Source organism: Prionailurus viverrinus, chromosome B2, assembly GCF_022837055.1.
Source record: "Prionailurus viverrinus isolate Anna chromosome B2, UM_Priviv_1.0, whole genome shotgun sequence".
In the NCBI taxonomy this organism is placed as follows: Eukaryota; Metazoa; Chordata; class Mammalia; order Carnivora; family Felidae; genus Prionailurus; species Prionailurus viverrinus.
The window spans coordinates 87675112-87694486 of NC_062565.1; the positions used below are offsets into that span (position 1 = coordinate 87675112).

General features: G+C 37.0%; 1 protein-coding gene across 12 annotated transcripts in view; it reads left to right on the forward strand.

The window, feature by feature from the left end:
- KLHL32 (kelch like family member 32) overlaps positions 1–19375 on the forward strand; it is a 247118-nt gene extending 227743 nt beyond the window's left edge. For all 12 annotated transcript variants that reach the window (XM_047859200.1, XM_047859204.1, XM_047859196.1 and 9 more), the window contains one exon: positions 19030–19375. In XM_047859200.1, the coding sequence (XP_047715156.1) occupies positions 19030–19191 (162 nt within the window). In that variant the 3' untranslated portion in view covers positions 19192–19375. The remainder of the gene's footprint in view (positions 1–19029) is intronic.

Here is a 19375-nt window from a genome sequence, read left to right on the forward strand (position 1 = left end):
TCTAAGACTTTTATGGTTTTGGGTCTTATGTCCAAGTCTTTCATCCATTTTGAGTTGATTTTTGAGTATGGTGAAAGAGAAGGGTCTAATTTCATTGTTTTGCTTCTGTCTGTCCAGTTTTCCCAACACTTTTTATTGAAGAGACTATTCTTTCTCTCATTTGTATATTCTTGGCTCCTTTGTCATAAATTAATTGAGTGTGTGTGTACACACACACACACACACACACACACACACACACACATACACTCATATGGGTTTACTTCTGGGCTCTCAAATTTTGTCCTGTTGATCTATGTGTCTATTTTTATACTTAAACCATACTGTCGTATTTACCATAACTTTGTAATATATTTGAAACCAGAATTTGTGATGACTCAAACTTTCTTCTGCTTTAAGATTGATTTGGCTCTTTTGGGGGTCTTTTATGGTTCCATACAGATTTTAGAGTTGTTTTTTCTTTTTCTGTGAAAAATGCCATTGGAATTAAGATAGGGATTACATTGCTTTAATAGTATAGACATTTTAATAATATTAATTTCCCCAGTCAGTGGGCACAGAATATCTTTCTATTTAATTGTGTCTTCTTCAATTTCTTTCATCAATATCTGATAGTTTCTGGTGTACAGATCTTTCTCCTCCCTGGTTCACTTTATTTCTTGACATTTTATTCTTTTTGCTGCAATTATAAATGAGATTGCTTTCTTAATTTCTATGATAGTTTGCTATTAGTGTATAGAAACACAACTGATTTTTGTATATTGATTTTGTATTTTGTCTCTTTACTGAATTTGTTAGCTCTAACAGTTTTTTTTTTTCTGGAGTCATTAGAATTTCTATATAATACATCGTCTGCAAATGAAGACAGTTTTATGTCTTCCTTTCTGATTTGGATGTCTTTTATTTCTTGTGTAATTGCTTTGGCTAGGATTTCTAGTACATTGTTGAATAAAAGTGGCAATAATGAGCATACTGGTCAAGTTCTTAACTTTAGAGAAAAAGCTTTTAGCTTTTCACTGTTAATTATTTTAGCTGTAAACTTGTCATATAGCTTTTATTATGTTGAGGTGTGATCCCTATATACACAGTTTTTTTTTATTATGAATGAATGCTGAATTTTGTGAAATGCTTTTTCTGCATCAATTAGATTATTGTTTGAGTTTTTGTATCCTTCATTTTGTTAATGTGATGTATAACATTAATTAATTTGCACGTGTTGAACCATCCTTGCATTGCTGGAATAAATCCTACCTGAACACAATATATGAAACTTTTAATGTATTGTTGAATTGAGCATGCTACTATTTTCTTGAGGATTTTTGCTTTTTTTTTTTAATTTGTTTTTAATGTTTATTTATTTTTGAGACAGAGAGAGACAGAGCATGAACGGGGGAGGGTCAGAGAGAGAGAGGGAGACTCAGAATCGGAAGCAGGCTCCAGGCTCTGAGCTGTCAGCACAGAGCCCGACGCGGGGCTCGAACTCACGGACCGTGAGATCATGACCTGAGCCGAAGTCAGACGCTTAACCAACTGAGCCACCCAGGCACCCCAGGATTTTTGCTTTTATATTCATCAGGGATATTGGCCTGTAATTTTCTTTAGTGTGCTTGTGTGGTTTTGGTATTTAGGTAATGCTGGCCTTGTAAAAACAAGTTTGGGAATGTTCCCTTCTATTTTTTAGAAACCTTTGAGAATATTTGTATTTATTTCTGTTTTAATCTTTATTATTTCCTTGTACTGTTTTTGTTTTTTGTTTGTTTTGTCTTTTTGTATTTTACCCCTTGTACTGTTTTTGAGTTTTATTCTTTTTTTTCTAGCCCCTATGGAGTCTAAGCTTAGGTTGTTTTAGATTTCTCCTACTTCATGAGGTAGGCCTCTATTACTATAAACTTTCCTCTTAGAAGACCATTTGCTGAATCCCAAAGATTTTGGAACATTGTGTTGTCATTTTCATTTGTTTCTATGTATTTCTTTCTTTTTTTTAATAAGCTGTACACCCGATCTGGGTCTTGAACTCACGACACCAAGATCTAGAGTTGCATGCTTTACCAGCTGAGCCAGCCAGGTATCCCTCCAATGTGTCTTTGATTTTTTCCTTGATTTCTGCTTGTCTCATTCACTGTTTAGTAACATGTTATTTAATCTTTATGTATTTGTGTTCCCTTCAATTTTTTCTTTTGGTTCATTTCTAGTTTTATAGTGTCCTGGTTGGAAAAGATGCATAGTATGACTAAAGTATTTTTGAATTTGTTGAGACTTGCTTTGTGGCCTAACATGTGATCTGTTCTGTAGAATTCTCCCTGTGCACTTGAAAAAATGTGTATTCTGCTGTTTTAGGATGGAATGTTCTGAATGCGTCTGTTAGACCTGTCTCATCCAATGTGTCATTCAAAGCCACTGTTTCTTTGTTGATTTTCTGTTTGGATGATCTACTGATGGGTGTAAATGGGGTTTTAATGTGCCCTCCTCTTACTATATTACTGTTGATTACTTCCTTTATGTTTGTAATTAGCTGCTTTATGTATTTCGGTACTCTTATGTGCATCAATATTTATAATTGTTACAATTCTTGTCCCTTTATGATTATGTAAGGTCATTCTTTGTCTTTGGTTACAGAATTTGTTTTCAAGTTTATTCTGTCTCCTATAAATATTGCTATCCCAGCTTTCTTTTCAGTTCCATTTCCATGATAAATGCCTTTCCATACCTTTACTTTCAGTCTGCATGTGTCTTTAAGTCTGAAATAAGTCCTTGTAGGCAGCATGTAAATAGCGTTTGTTTTTTATCCATTCCATTATCTCTGTCTTGTGATTGGAGTGTTTAGTCCATTGACATTCAGAGTAATTATTGATAGGTATGTACTTATTGCCATTTTGTTACTTGTTTTATTATTGTTTTTGTAGTTCTTCCCTGTTCCTTTGTTTTGGTTTCTTCTCTTATGGTTTGTTGCCTTTCTTTAGTGATATACTTGGATTCTTTCTCTTTATTTTTTTGCATATATATTACTGGTTTTTGATATGTGGTTACTGTTCAGTTTGTATATAACATCTTATGCATATAGCAGTTTATGTTAAGTTGATGGTTGCTTAAGTTTGAACCCACCTTAAAAGCACAAAACTTTTACTCCTCTCTCCCCTACATTTTAGGTACATGGTATTTACATCCTTTAATTTTGTGAATTCCTTGGCTGATTTTTAATTTTACTGCTTTTGTGCTTCCTGCTTTTACTCCTGCTTATGGTCTTTCCTTTCTACTCAAAGAGTCCCTTTTTACATTTCTTGTAAGGCTGGTTTAGTGGTCATGAATTCTTTTAATTTTTGTTTGTCTCAGAAACTCACACCTCTCCTATTCTGAATGATAGCCTTGCTGGACAGTGTATTTGGCTGAAGTTTTTCTTCTTCTTCTTCTTTTTTTAAGCACTGAATATATCATACCACTCCGCTCTGGCCTATAGAGTTTCTGCTGAAAAAATCAGCTGATAGCCTTTTGGGGTTTTCCTTGTATATAACTGTTTTCTTTTGCTGATATTAAAATTCTGTCTTCATCGCCATTTTTTGCCATTTTAATTACTATGTGCCTTTAAAAAAAATGTTTATTTTTGAGAGAGCATGCAAGAGGGAAAGAGCAGAGAGAGAGAGAAAGGGAGACAGAATCCCAAGCAGTCTCCATGCTTGTCAGCATAGAGTATGATGAGGGGCTCAAAGTCATGAACTATGAGATCATGACCTGAGTTGAAATCAAGAGCAGGATGCTTAACTGAGTCACCCAGGTGCCCCACCATGTGCCTTTTTCTGGACCTCCTTGGGTTGAATTTGTTGAGGGCTCCCTGTGGCTCCTGGATCTAGATTTGTTTCCTTCCCCAGATTGGAGAAGTTTTCAGCTATTATTTCTTCAAATAAATTTTCTGCCCCCTTTTCTCTCTCTTCTCCTGCTAGGATCCCTGTAATGTAAATGTTATTAAGCTTGATGGTGTTCCTTCATTTCTTCATTCTCATTTTTCATTATTATTTTTTTCTCTCTCTTCTATTCAGCTTGGTTGCTTTCCATTACCCTGGCCTCCAGGTCACTGAACTGTTCTCCTGATTCCTGTAGTCTACTATTTATTCCATCTAGTATGTTTTTAATGTCAGTTATTGAGTTCTTTGTCTCTGTTGAAGACCTCACTGAGGTCTTCCACTCTTTTCTTGAGTCAATTATTTTTATGATCATTACTTTAAGTTCTCTATCAGGCATATTACTTGTATCTGTTTCACTTAGGTCTCTTGCTGTGGTTTTGTCTTGTTCTTTCCTTTGGGACATAATCTTCTGTCTCCTCAATTTTTCTAACTCTGTTTCTATGTATTAGGAAAGTAAGCTATGTCTCATGCTGAGACATAGTGCCTTCTGAAGAGCCTCTCTGGTGCCCTGTAATGCTATGTTGCTTGTTCACCAGAACCTGGCACTTCATGGGATGTCTCTTATGTGTATTGTATGTGCCCTATTGTTGTGGTTGAGCTACATTTACCTTTAGTCCAGTCACTTTCAATGGCTCTCTGCCCGATGTGGACAGGATTTCATTTCTGTTTTGCTTGTGGGCCACTCTGAGACTGCCCTGAGCTTGAGGTGGATCAGGCCAGGCATTTATCAGAGTGCATTAGCAGTGAACTGGAGGGTGCTCTCCTTAATGTAGTTTCCTAAGAAGATTTTGTTGGTGGGTGGGACTCATAGTCAGACCATATGTCTGACCCCAGCCCCAGTCTGCTGGGGCTATAGTCAGTTGAATTTGTGTGCTTTTCTTCCTCTCTCCTGGGGCAGGAGTCACTTTGGGGTCATTTTGACCCCTATCAGGGTTGCTTGCACAGTCACGTTGTGGTGACGCTTTGAATGGACTTTTGGGAGGGTGTGCTGGAGGGAGCAGGTCCACGCGAGAATGCAGGAGTCAACAAGACTTGCACTATACTGCTGTGGGAGGTAGTCTATATATTGCTGCTTTGGAAAACTCCTGCCAAAGCCAGAATGTAGGGGCTGGTCTGCAGGAGAATGTAGTGGTGGGAAGAGCTCTTAACAAGCTAGATGGAGACTCTAAATGCTGCGCTGATTCCTGCAGGTGTCCATTTTTCTAGGCTGGAGGGCAGGGGAGGTAAATGGTGCCTGCCAGCCCTGTTGTACCTGGAGAAATCTCCCAAAGATCCCTGTCCCTCCAGCACCTGCTCTGATATTAGTAAACAAATCTCTATCCTGTGTACCCCAAGTATCTTTCAAACTGCTGCTTCTATACAGTATCTCACTGGGGCTGTTATGCTGTCTCGTTAAGAGTGGAGACTCAGTTTACTTTTGCCATCCCACTCTCCTAGATATGACCCTGCTAGTTTTCAAAGTTCTAGGTGTTAAGCCACATTAATTTTAAGAACTCAAGAACTGAAGCCCCTCTGAATTTCAAAGCCAAATGTTATGGGGATTCGACTTTCCAGTGTTATGTCCTCTATGCCTGGTGTGGGGTCTGCTAGCCTTCCCTCTTGTGCCCACAGCATTGCTTCCACCCACGGACAGTCCACATGTTAGCTGGGCTCCCAACCATGTCTCCACCCTTCCTTCTCCCACATGCCATTTTCTCTACATTTATCTGTGGAGAATCTTCAGGTCACTTTCTGGGTTATTTACCCAGAGGTTTGGAGGTTTGTCTGTGGGACAAAGTGCATCTAGGATCCTCGTACTCCACTATCTTCCCCAGAAACCCTAATATATTTGCTTTCTTAAAAAGCCAGCATTATGGTTAGTTCTGTGTCCCAGTAGTCATTTTGATATACAAAATCAATCATTTTGAGTGGGTTTATTCCCATGGCTGGCACAGTGGTCCTATACAGAACAGATAAATTTAATAAAGGCCTTTAAGAGCCTTTACTATTTATGGGTAATAAGTGTCCATGTAAGTATTCGGATTGTCACTTAAAGAGATGTTTGGAATGGAAGTCTTCATGGATTATATACTCATCATATATCATGTTTCATTTTACTTATTGACAACTGGTTAGATGTTGTATTATCATTCATTCTGAACTGGGGTTGCATAGTCTCAAATACTTGCTTACTTTATGCATGACTAAGGAACTATTTTGGTTAAATAACAGTAATATATTGATGGTTGGAGAGGCTGCTTACACGTTCATACACAAGTTGCTTCTTTACTACTTGCTGGAAGAATATCCAACAGAGAATTAGATGAGAGAGTGGAATAGTGTTTATGAGATGATGATTAGACAGTAGAAATTCCTAAGTACAAATCAGCAGGTTGAAAAATACAGGAAAATGAGGTGAAAATAGTACATATGATAAAAATATCAAAGTTTAAATTTTGCATTAGTTACACACACACACACACACACACACACATATATATATATGTATACATATATATGTATAATCCTTGGATTCTAAGGGCATGGCTGACTGAGATTAATGAAGGTCATACTTAAATAGCTCAGAGATTAGTCCTTTGACATCCAGAAAGACTAAAGTCATTTATTGCCCTTGAAAATACCAGAAAATAACCTGTCTCTTTAGGCTGGCCCTTCTGAACTCTAATCAAAGCTTCTTTGTCACTTGTGGGATTCAGCTACATAGGCATGAAGCATGTCAGACACTGAGAAAGTATTCCATTTTATTTTATTTTACTACTTGACTTAGCATAGACTATTCGATCCATTACAAGAGCAACCCAAAAAAGAGAAAAACTGAGATGGTCTTAAATTAATGCTTGTTTAAAGATTGAGATTTGGACTTGTTAGTAATAGTAACTCATGGAAAATACTAAGGATAGATGCATAAGGAAAGTGTTCTTGTTTATTTAGTGGGTGTCTAAGAATCATCTGGCACAGAGGTTGATTCTAACCTAATGTGCTGTGGATGATGAGCAGCATATAAGAGAGCAGCTGCGTAAGTGTGCAAGTGATTAGTCAGTATTTCCAGATCACCTCCACTGCTCTTCATTTACAATTACTTCCTTTTGGCTGGAGGATATGCTGCCAAACTGGCACCTCCTTCTCCCAGACGCCTTCTTTCTGCCAGTTTACAGGGGAGTGTTTTGGAGAAGTACTGCCAAAACTTCTTTTCCCTTCTCAGAGATTAAATAAATTACATCTGTTTAACATATGCAGTCTCCGTTGGCCCAGGGAACCAGACAAAACTCTCTGGATGATGACCTCAACTGATATTTTGTCTTCTAAAAATGTATTTAGTTGTGGAGGGAATATTGCAAATGGCACAAAATCTTTGTTCTCTCTTTGGTTACAAGTATGAGCTCATAATTGGCTCTACCACTTACTGCGTGACCTTGACCAAGTCATTGAACTTTCTCTGTATCTGTTTTCTTCTCTATACATTGAAGACAATACTTAACCTTATATAATTAAGGTAAATAGTGAAAGATCTCTGCTTTCTGTATTTAATGAAATACTAATCAGAATCCCATTGGGATTTTCCTTTTTCTTGCAGGGTGGGGCAATAATACTTGTCAAGTTGACCTTGAAGTTTCTCTAGGAAAGTCAAAGGTGTAAAAATAAGTTTTTGAACATTGAATGAGACTTGCCCTATTCAGTCAAAAGAACTGTAAATGTAGTATTGCAGGAAGATGCACAAATCAGCTAAAGAGAACAACAAAAGTTTATATGTAGCATATAGAATAAATATTTTAAATTAGTAGAGATATTTTGTTCAACAGATGGGATGAAATAGCTAAATGTCCATTTGGGGAAAAAATAGCTAGAAGTTTGATCTTTCTTTTATTTTAGGCCTTAGTGATTTCCTCCTATATGAACTTGGATCCCCAAATCTCAAGGGCTTCTTTCATTTTAGAATGTATTATAGCAGTTAAAGGTTTAAAAATTATCCACTCACATAATAGATGAAGGCAGGAGTGAACAAGATATTGAAGAAGAGTACCAAGAGGTCTGTGGTTGGGATATTAAGGCACGTGTACACTTATGATGCAGGTGCAGAAAAGGGGACCAAAGGTGGATAGCAATAGGACAATGTCAATTGCGAACATTTTCTTTTGAAAATCAAGGAATCTAAAGGATGAAAGGTTTTAAATGAGGTTAGTGGAAGGTCAAACGAAGAGAGATTAAGAAGATTGAGGGCTAGAAAGAGACTGATGGATTTGACAAGTAGGATATGACCAGCTTTCTTCAAGAAAGAATTTTTCCAGTACACATATGGTTCCTGACCTAAAATGGTTTGATTTACAATTTTTCAACTTTACAGTGGTGCAACAGCAATACCCATTGAGTAGAAACCATACTTTGAATTTTGGATTTTGATTTTTTTTCTAGGCCAGTGATATACAGTATGATATGATCATGATGCAGGACAGTGGCAGAATGGCTCTCTCTGCCACTGTCCGGTAATTACGAGGGTGAACAACCAATATACTTACCATCATTCTGTACACATAACCATTGTTTTCCACTTCCAGTATAGTATTCAGTAAATTACATATGATACTTAACACTGTATTATAAAATAGGCTTTGTGTTTTATAATTTTCCCCAATCTTAGGCTAATGTGAGTGCTTTGAGCACAGTTAAGTTAGGCTAGGTTAAGCTATATTTGGTAGGTGAGGTGTAGTAAATGCATTTTTCACTTACAATATTTTCAATTTATGATGGGTTTTTGGGAACATAACCCCATTGTAAAGTGAAGAAGACTTGTATTAAAACTAAGCCAGATTCAGTGAGGTGACAGCAGGTTCAAAATAACAGAGACTCTTCCATATAATGACAGAGATGGAACTCCAGCTTAAAGGGAAATAACTGAGGAAATCTATCCAGACTCAACTGATTTTTGAATCTGCTAAGTTATAATATTCTAGGTGCTAGACACTAAGCTAGATGTCACCAGTTTTCAGAACAAAGCTGCAAGGTCAATAGTTTTTTTCATTTTACAGATGAGTATTTGTGAACCAACATATGACAACATTTACTAACTAGTTTTGGCAAGTTATTTAAGTAGTATGAGTTAAATTTTTTTAATTCAAATTCACATGCTGTATTAGTTTCAGGTATAATGCATATTGATTTTGTACCTAACCCCATGATGGCTGTATTTACCATTTGTCACCATATAATGTTACTACAATATTTACTGACTGTATGCCCTATGCTATATTTTTCATCTCCATGACTTACTTTGTAACTAGAAATCTGTACCTCTTAAGCCCTTTTGTCATTTTCACCTGTTCCCCTAACCCACCTCTGTTCTGGAAAACTGTTCTGGCAGTTTGTTCTCTGTACTTAAGAGTCTGTTTTTCTTGTTTGTTCATGTGTTTTTGCTGTTGTAGTAGTTTGTTTTAGATTCCACATATAATGAAATCATATGGTATTTGTGTTTCTGTCAGACTTAGTTAGCAAAATACTCTATTGGTCCATCAATGTCTCAAATGGCAAGATCTCATTCGTTATTATGTCTGAGTACTATTCCATTGTTGTGTGTATAATTGCATCTTCTTTACCAATTCCTGTATCAGTGGACACCTATATGCTTCCATATTTTGGCTATTGTAAACTATGTTGCAATAAATATAGGAGTGCATATATCTTTTCAATTGTTTTCACATTCTTTGGGTCAATACCCAGTAGTAGAATTATTATATCACATGGTATTTCTATTTTTAATTTTTTGAGGAACCTCCATAATGTTCTCCACAGTGGCTGCACCAATTTTCAGTTCCACCATCAGTGAAGTCTTACTTCTTTTGCACATGCTCGCCAAAACTTATTAGATTTTTTAAAATAGGTTTTTTTTAATGCCTATTTATTTTTTAGAGAGAGACAGAGTGTGAGCAAGGGAGGGGCAGAGAGAGAGTGAGTGAGGCACAGAATCTGAAGCAGGCTCCAGGCTCTGAGCTGTCAACACATAGCCTGATGCGGGGCTCAAACTTGTGAACCGCGAGATCATGACCTGAGTGGAATTCAGATGCCTAACCAACTAAGCCACCCAGGCACCCCACTTAGATTTTTAATGCTAGCCATTTTGACTGGTGTGAAGTGATATCTCATTGTGGCTTTGATTTGCATTTCCCTGATGATTAATGATATTAAGGAGTATGTGTGTTGCAGTCTCTCTGTGTTCTTCAGAAAAATGTCTCTTCATGTCCTCTGCCCAATTTTAAATCTGATTGTTCTTTTGGTATTGAGTTATATAAGTTCTTTATATATTTTGGATATCAACCCCTTATCAGACCTATCATTTGCAAATATCTTTTCCCATTCAGGAGGTTGCCTTTTCATTTTGTTGATAATTTCCTTCACTGTAAAAAGCTTTTTATTTTGATGTCATTCTAATAGTTTACTTTTGCCTTTGTTTCCCTTGCTTGAGGAGACCTAGTCATAAATACATGGCTGAGACTGATGTCCAAGAGATTATTCCTATGTTTTTTTTTAAGGATTTTAATGGTCTCAAGCTTCACATTTAGGTCTTTAATGAATTTCAAGTTTATTTTTGTGTGTGGTATAAGAAAGTAGTCCAGTTTCATTCTTTTGCATGTAGCTGTTTTCCCAACACCATTTATTGTATAGATTGTCTTTTCCACATTGTTTGTCTTGCCTCCTTTGTTGTAGATTAATTGATCGTATAAGCATGGGTTTATTTCTAAGCTTTCTATTCTATTCCATTGATCTATGTGTCTATATGCTGCCAGTACCATATTGTTGTAATTACTATATGTTTGTAGTATAACTGATATATGGGATTGTGGTACCCCTAGTTTCATTTTCCTTTCTCAAGATTGTTTTGGCCATTTGAGGCCTTTTGTGATTCCATACAAATTTTAGGAATGTTTGTTCTAGTTTTGTGAAAAATGCAACTGATATTCTGATAAGGATTGCATTGAATATCTAGGTTACTTTGGGTAGTATGGACATTTTAACAATATTCTTTCAGTCTGTGAATATGGTAGATCTATCCATTTGTCTTATCTTCAGTTTCTTCCATTAATATTTTATAGATGAGTACAGAGTATAGGTCTTTCACCTTCTTAAATTTATTCTTAGGTATCTTATCCTCTTTGGTGCAGTTATAAATGGGATTTTCTTCCTTTTTTATTGAAGTATTGCTGACATACAGTTAACATAGTGATTCAACAAACTTACACATTATGCTATGGTCACCATGGGTGTAGCTATCATCTGTCACTATACAATGCTATTATAATACCATTGACTATATTCTCTATGATGTACATTTTACCCCTGTGATTTATTTATTCCATAACCTAAAGCCTGTATCTCCCACTCCTCTTCACCCATTTTGCTCCTGTCCCACCCCCACCCCTCTGACAACCAACCATTTTTTCTCTGTATTTATGGGTCTGTTACTGGTTTTTGTTCCTTTTTGAGATTCCACATATAAGTGAAATCATATGATATTTGTGTTTCTCTAACTTATTTCACTTAGCATAATATCCTCTTGGTCCATCCATGTTTCCCCAGATAAGAAGATCTTTTTAGGCTAAGTAATGTTCCATTGTATATACATACCACTTTTTCATTCATTCATCTATTGATGGGCACTGTGTTGCTTCCATATCTTGGCTATTGTAAATAATGCTTCAATAAACATAGAGGTGTAAAAATCTTTCTGCATTGGTGTTTTTGTATTCTCTGGATAAATACCCAGTATTGGAATTACTGGATCTTATGGTATTTCTGTTTTTAAGTTTTTGAGGAACCTCTATACTGTGTTCCACAGTGGCTACATGAATTTACATTTCCACCAATAGTGCATAAGAGTCCCCTTTTCTCCACATCCTCACCAGCACTTGAAGTTCTAATCTTTTTGATAATAGCCATTCTGAGTAGTGTGAAGTAATAGCTCATTGTGGTTTTGATTTGCATCTGATGATTAGTGGTGTTGAGCTTCTTTTCATGTGCTTGCCATCTGTATGTCTTCTTAGGAAGAATGTCTGTTCAGGTCCTCTGACCATCATTTTAATCAGATCGTTTCTCTTGGTATTGAGTTGTATAAGTTCTTTACATATTTTGGATATTAACTCCTTATCATATATTGTTTGCAAATATCTTCTTTGATTCCGTAGGTTGACATTTTTTGCTTTGTTGATGGTATACTTTGCTGTGCAAAAAGCTTTTTTTCCTCAGTCCCAATAGTTCATTGTTGGTTTTGTTTCCGTTGCCTCAGGACAATGTTGCAAAGGTCACAGCCAGAGAGATTACTGCCTGTTTTCTTCTAGTTTTACAGTTTCATGTCTCCCATGAAGGTCTTTAATGCATTTTGTGTTTGTTTTTGTGTATGCTGTAAGAAAGAGTCCTATTTCATTCTTTTGCAGGGAGTTGTCCAGTTTTCCCAACACACTTATTGAAGAGACTGTCTTCTCCCAACTCTATATTTTGCATCTTGTGTTGTAGTAGATTAACTGACCATATACGTGTGGGTGTATATCTGGGCTCTGTTTCTGTTCCATTCATCTCTGTGTCTGTTTTTGTGCCAGTAGCATACTGTTTTGATTACTACAGCTTTATAGTATATCTTAAAATCTTGCTTTGTGATACCATCAGCTTTGTTCTTCCATCTCAAATTTCCTTGGCTATTTGGGGTCTTTTGTGGTTTCTTAAAAATTTTAGGATTATTTGTTCTTGTTCTGGCAAAAATGCTATTGGTATTTTGATAGAAAATGCATTGAATCTGTAGACTGCTATAGATTCTCCCAGTACATGAACACAGTATATTTTCCCACTTGTTTATGTTGTCCTTATTCTCTTTCATCAATGTTGTACAGTTTTCAGCATACAGATCTTTTCAAATCCTTGGTTAAGTTTACTACTAGATGTTTTATTCCTTTTGGTATAATTATAACTCAAACTATTTTCTTAATTTCTCTTTCTGCCACTTCATTATTAGTGTATAGATATGCAACTCATTTTTGAGTATTAATTTTGTATCCTGCAACTTTAGTGAATTCATTTACTACTCCTAACAGTGTTAGGTGGAGTCTTTAGGGTTTTCTATGGTATAGCATTATATTATCGGCAAATAGTGATAGCTTAACTTCTTCCTTACCAATTTGGATGCCTTTATTTCTTTCTCCTGTCTGATTGCTGTGGCTAGGACTTCCAGCACTATGCTGAATAAAAGTGGCAAGAGTGAACATCTTTGTTTTATTCCTGATCATAGCAGAAAAACCGTTCATCCTCATGGACTAAAATGTTAGCTGTGGGTATTCATATTGTCCTTTGGTATATTGAGATATGTTCCCTCTAATCCCACTATATTGAGAATTTTAAAAATCAGAAATAGATGAATTTTGCCAAATGCTTTTTCTGCATCTATTGAGATGATCATAATATTTACCATTTTTTAATGTGATATCAGGTTGATTTGTAAACATTGAACCATACTTGCATCCTTTCAATAAATCCCACTTAATTTTTGTGATTCTTTTAATATATTGTTGAATGCAGTTTGCTAATCTTTTGTTGATGATTTTTGCATCTATGTTCAGGGTTATTGGCCTGTAGGTTTCTTTATAGTATCTTTGATTTTGGTAATAGTGCAATGCTGGTCTTATAGACTATATTTGGAAGCTTTCCTTCCATATTTATTTTTTTGAAATAGTTTGAGAATAAGTATTAACTGTTCTTAAAATGTGTGGTGGAATTCACCTGTGAATCCATCTGGTCTTGGACTTTTGTTTTTTAGGAGTTTTTTCATTACTGATTCAATTTTCATAAATGGTCTGTTCAGATTTTCTGTTTCTTTGTGATTTGGTTTTGGAAGATTCTGTGTTTCTAGGAATTATCCATTTCTTCTAGGCTGTCTAGTTTTTGTATAATTTTCATAGTATTCTCTTATAATTCTTTTTATTTCTGTGGTGTCCGTTTTCTTACTACTTTTATTTCTTTTATTTAAAGTTTAAGAGAGACTCAGCAGGGGAGAGGGGATGAGAGGAGCAGAGGATCTGAAGCAGGCTCTGTGCTGACAGCAGAGAGTGTGACACTGGCTCAAACTCTCGAACCATGAGATCATGACCTGAACCAAAGTTGGATGCTCAACCAACTGAGCCACCCAGGCACCTCTACTTCTCTTTCATTTCTTATTCTATTTATTTGTGTCTCCTTTCCTTTTTTCTTGATAGGTCTAATTTTCTGTCAATTTTGTTTATCTTTTCAAGAACTAGCTCTTGGTTTTGTTGATCTTTTCTATTTTTTTCTTTGTCTCCATTTCATTTATCCATGCTCTGATCTTTATTATTTCTTTCCTTGTACCCTTGTACTAACCTTGGACTTTGCTCTTCTTTTTCTAGTTCCTTTAGATGTAAGTTTAGATTGAGATGTTTATTTTTTATTAAAATTTTTAAAACATGTTTATTCATTTTTTGAGAGACAGAGTGTGAGTGGGGGAGGGGCAGAGAGAGAGAGAGAGGGAGACACAGAATCTGAAGCTGGTTCCAGGCTCTGAGCTGTCAGCACAGAGCCCGATGCAGGGCTTGAACTCATGAACCTCAGATCATGACCTGAGCCAAAGTCAGACACTTAACCGAGCCACCCTGGTATCCCAGAATTTTTATTTCTTGAGGTAGTCCTATATCACTATACATTTCCCTCTTTGGGACATAGTGAAAATGGTTCTAGATTTTTGCCTTGTGTTTTCATTTACGTTAGTCTCCAAGTATTTTTAACATTTTCTCAGTGTGTACTTCATGGACCCATTGCTTATGTGGTAGAATTTTATTTAACCTCCATGTTTGTGTTTTCCATTTTTGTTTTTTTGTTACTGATTTCTAGTGTCATACTATTGTGATCAGAAAAGATGCATGATACGATTTCAATCTTCTTAAATTTATTGAGTCTTGTATTATGGTTTAACCTATGATCTATTCTGAAGAATGTCCCATGTGACTTGAAAACAATCTGTAATCTTTTGTTTTTGGATGGAATGTTCCATATATATCTCTCATACCAGCTGGACCTAATGTGTCATTTTAAAGATACTGTTGAGGGGCACCTGGGTGGCTCAGTCATTTAAGCATCCCAACTTCAGCTCAGGTCATAATCTCATGGTTCATGAGTTTGCTGTCAGTGCAGAGCCTGCTTTGGATCCTGTCCCCCGCTCTCTCTCTGCCCCTCCCCAGCTCACTCGCTCTCTCTCAAAATTAATAACTTTAAAAAAAGACTGTTGATTCCTTCTAGTGTATATTTCATTCAGTTATTGTATTCTCAACTTTTTTTTTTAATGTTTATTTTGAGAGACAGTGTGAGCAAGGGAGGGGCAGAGAGAGAGACACACACAGAATCCAAAGCAGGCTCCAGGCTCTGAGCCATCAGCACAGAGCCTGATGCAGGGCTCGAACCCATAAGCTGTGAGATCATGACCTGAGCTGAAGTCGGACCCTTAACCGACTGAGCCACCCAGGTGCCCCTGATTGGTTTTTAATATTTTTTCTGTTGACATTTTCACTGTCACTTCCACTCTTCAGTCTGGTGAGCTTCTTTATAACCATTACTTTGAGCTCTTTGTTAGGTAGATTGGTTATTTCCATTTTATCTAGTTCATTTTCTGAGGACTTGTCATGTTCTTTTATTTGGAGCATATTCATTTATCTCCTTACATTGTCTTTGTGTTTGTTCTTATGAATTAGACAGAACAGTTACTTCTAAAATTGATGGAAGAATCTTGTGTATGATCATCCCCTGTGTTGACTGTGTTTAGTGACTGGGTGGTTAGAGCTGTGGCGGGCATGAGCTTGGTGGTCCTGAGGCACTCCATGCTGGGGCTTCCCTGATGAGATGACTGTAGCTGAAATGGGCATGGGTCAGGGTATTCCTATCTCTCAATGCAGAGGGTGCCCCAGCAAGACAGCTGAAACTAAAGTTGGTGCTAGCCAGGTTATTCTGGGGCTGTCCACTGTATGGGCACCCTGGAAGATAGCTTAAGCCAAAGCAGATGCAAGCTGGGGTGTACTGGTGTTCTCTGCATGGAGGGCACCATGGCAGATTAGATGAAGGTAAAGAGGGCTGCAGGCTGGAGTGTCTTGGGCATCCTGTGCAGGGGCTACCCTGGTGGGGTAGCTGGAGCCAAGGTGTAGTGTGGTCCAGGGCATCCTGGGGCATTCCATACAGTGGTGCCTTGACAGGAGAGCTGTAGTTGAACCGGGTGCAGGCTGGAGTCTCCTCAAATGCTGTTCATAGAGTGCTGTGATAGGGCTAGACCCATGGCTAGTGTGGGCTAGCCATGTGCACAAAAACTCATGGTGTTTGGTGCAGGGTATGCCCTGGTGAGGTGGCTATAGCTAAGACAAGGTGCAGACTTCGGGTTCTTGCGATGCTCTGTTCAGGGATAGTCCTGGATCTCTCGAGTTGGGGGTGTCATACATAGCAAGACATTAGGAGCTAAAATAATGTGTGCCTGGAGTGTGCCATAGTGCTTTGTGCCTGTGTCACCTTGGTAAGTAAGGTGGCTGTAGCTGTAGTGAGCCCTGAGAAGGGGTGTCTTGGTGTGTGGTGTGCTGGAGGCTGATGTAATTGGATGGCTCAGTCTGGTGTGGGGTAGAGGCCAGGGGTTCAGAGTCAATAGGCTGGCTAGAGTGCCTGGACACTATTCCTGTCCATGCTGTCACGATGGAGAGGGAACATAAAACAGCTGTGTTCACCAGCATCTCCAATCCAGAGTTCTAGCTGCTGTCCTGTTGCTTGGTGGTGGTAGGGCTGGATCCTTTATATTTTAGTTGCTTTTATATTGTAGCTTTCTTTCTGTGCCCCAGGGTGGGTGCATTACAGTCCCTTAGTACTATCCCTCTCCACTGCTCTTCAGTGTTGGGACTGTGGGTTCTCTTTAGTAACAAGACTCCATCTTACAGTTATGTGATCTTTTGTGCAGAGGCTGTTCAGTCAGCTCTCACTTCTTCAGAAGGAATTGCTCTACAATAGGTTTATTATTTGGTGTGTCTGTGGAGGACGTGAGTTCATACTCTTCCTAAGTGGTCATCTTGGACTACTCTCCAATGGAACTGTTCTCTTAATTTCTCTTTCTGCTACTTCATTATTAGTGTATAGAAATGTAATAACAAAATTAACATATAGAAATGTATCCTGCAACTTTACTGAATTCATTCATCTGTTCTTTGGTGGAGTGTTTCGGGTTTTACATACACACATACACACACACACACGCACATGTCATTGGCCAATAGTGGTTAAGTTTATCTTCTTACCAATTTGGATACTTTCCTCCTTCTTGCTTGATTGCTGCAGCTAGGATGTCCAGTATTATTTTGAATTAAAATGGTAAGAGTGGACCTTCTTGTCTTGTTCCTGGTCTTTAGAGGGAAACCTTACAGTATGATGTTGGCTGTGGGTTTTTCATATATGGTTGGTGTTATGGTATGTTCTCTCTAAACCCACTTTGTTGAGTTTTTATCATGAATGGATGTTGCATTTTGTCAAATGCTTTTTCTGTATCTACTGACGTGACCATATGGTTTTTAGTTATTACTCTTATTAATATATCACATTAACCTATTTGTGAATATTGAAACGCTTTTTATTCCTGGAATAAATCTCACTTGATCGAGGTAAATGATATATTTTTTAATGTATTTAGTTTGCTAATATTTGTTCGGCATTTTTTGCATGTATGTTCATCAGATATACTGGCCTGTAAGGTGGTTTTGTTTTGTTTTGGTCTTTTTGATAGTGTCTGGTTTTGGTATCAGGGTAAAGCTGGCCTTGTAGAATATATTTGGAAATTTTCCTTCCTCTTCTATTTTTTGGAATCCAGTAAAACCTTGATTTGCAAGCATAATTCATTCCAGAAGCATGCTTGTAATCCAAAGTGCTTGTATATCAAAGTGAATTTTAAGTACCATTGGCTCAGTTGTGATCATGTAACATTCAGTATCCCATACTACACGTATTACAAGACATCACTTGTTTATCAAGTTAAAATTTATTAGAAATGTCTGCTCGTCTTGCAGAACAAGTTACTCGCAATCCAAGGTTTCACTGTAGTTTGAGAACAGGTATCAACATTTTAAATCTTTGTTGAATTTACCTATGAAGCCATATGGGTCCTGGACTTTTGTTGGTAGCTGTTTGATTACTAGTAATGAAATTGAATGGGTAATCAGGCCATATTTTCTATTTCTTTCTGATTTAGCTTTAGAAGATTGTATGTTTCTAGGAATTTATCCACTTCCAAGTTGTCCCAATTTGTTGGCACATTTTTCAGAGTCATTTCTTGCAACCCTTTGTATTTCTGTGGTGTCAAGTTATTTTTCTTCCTTCATTTCTGATTTGGGTCTTCATGTGTCTGGATAAAGGTTTCTCTTCATTAATCAATTCTTACTCATTTTTCTTTTTTTAAGTTTATTTCCACTCTAATCTTTATTCTATCCTTCCTTTTACTATCTTTGTTCTTTTTCTAGATCCTTTAGGTGTAAGGTTAGGTTGAGATTTTTGTTTGAGGCTGTTATAAACTTCCCTGTTAGAACTGCTTTGCTGTGTCCTGAAGATTTTGTACCATAATGTTTTCACCTACATTTTTCTCCACGAATTTTTTGATTTCTTTGATTTTCCTTGAGTCTATGTGTTTGCATTTTTTTCCAGTTCTTATAAATTATTTCTAGGTACTCTTGTGGTATGAAGAGATGCTTTGTATGATTTCAATCTTCTTAAATTTATTGAGATTTGTTTTGTGGCCTAACGTGATCTATCCTAGAGAATATTCCATGTTCACTTGAAACGAATGTGTATTCCACTGTTTTTGGATGGAATATTCTGTGTATATCTGTCTTTTTCTTAGAGGAAGACAAAGATACCTACCTAAAAACTGTTTACATTATGTAGACACATAAAAATATATAAATGTATATAAGAACACTCACCTGGACCTTAATACAAATTTCTGGTTCCATACTGTGAGGAAAAAAACGAATGCCTAAGATCATGGCGGCATCACTGAGTTCAACTGAAGGCCTCCTTTAATGTGTATACGGCATTATTTTGAGCAATCATCTTTGACGAACAGGCTTCTCTTCTTTTGTAGGTGGTGGATGTAAGTAGAGAAGGCAAAGAAGAAGTATTTTATGGGCCTACACTCCCTTTTGCTTCTAATGGAATAGCGGCATGCTTCCTTCCAGCTCCATATTTCACATGCCCTAACCTTCAGACTCTTCAAGTGCCTCATCACAGGATTGGGACCATCTGAAAACCAATGCTTTGTTAATAACTATCATTAACAGAAGGGAAAGAAAAGCTTCACTTCTGAATACTGGGCATGAAAAGACTCAGTGCTCAATGCTTCCTTGTTTTGTTTTATATGTCTTATTTTCAGATAAACATTAGCAAAAAATGAACAGTTTTCTAAAATACATTACTGAAACCTCCTGTCA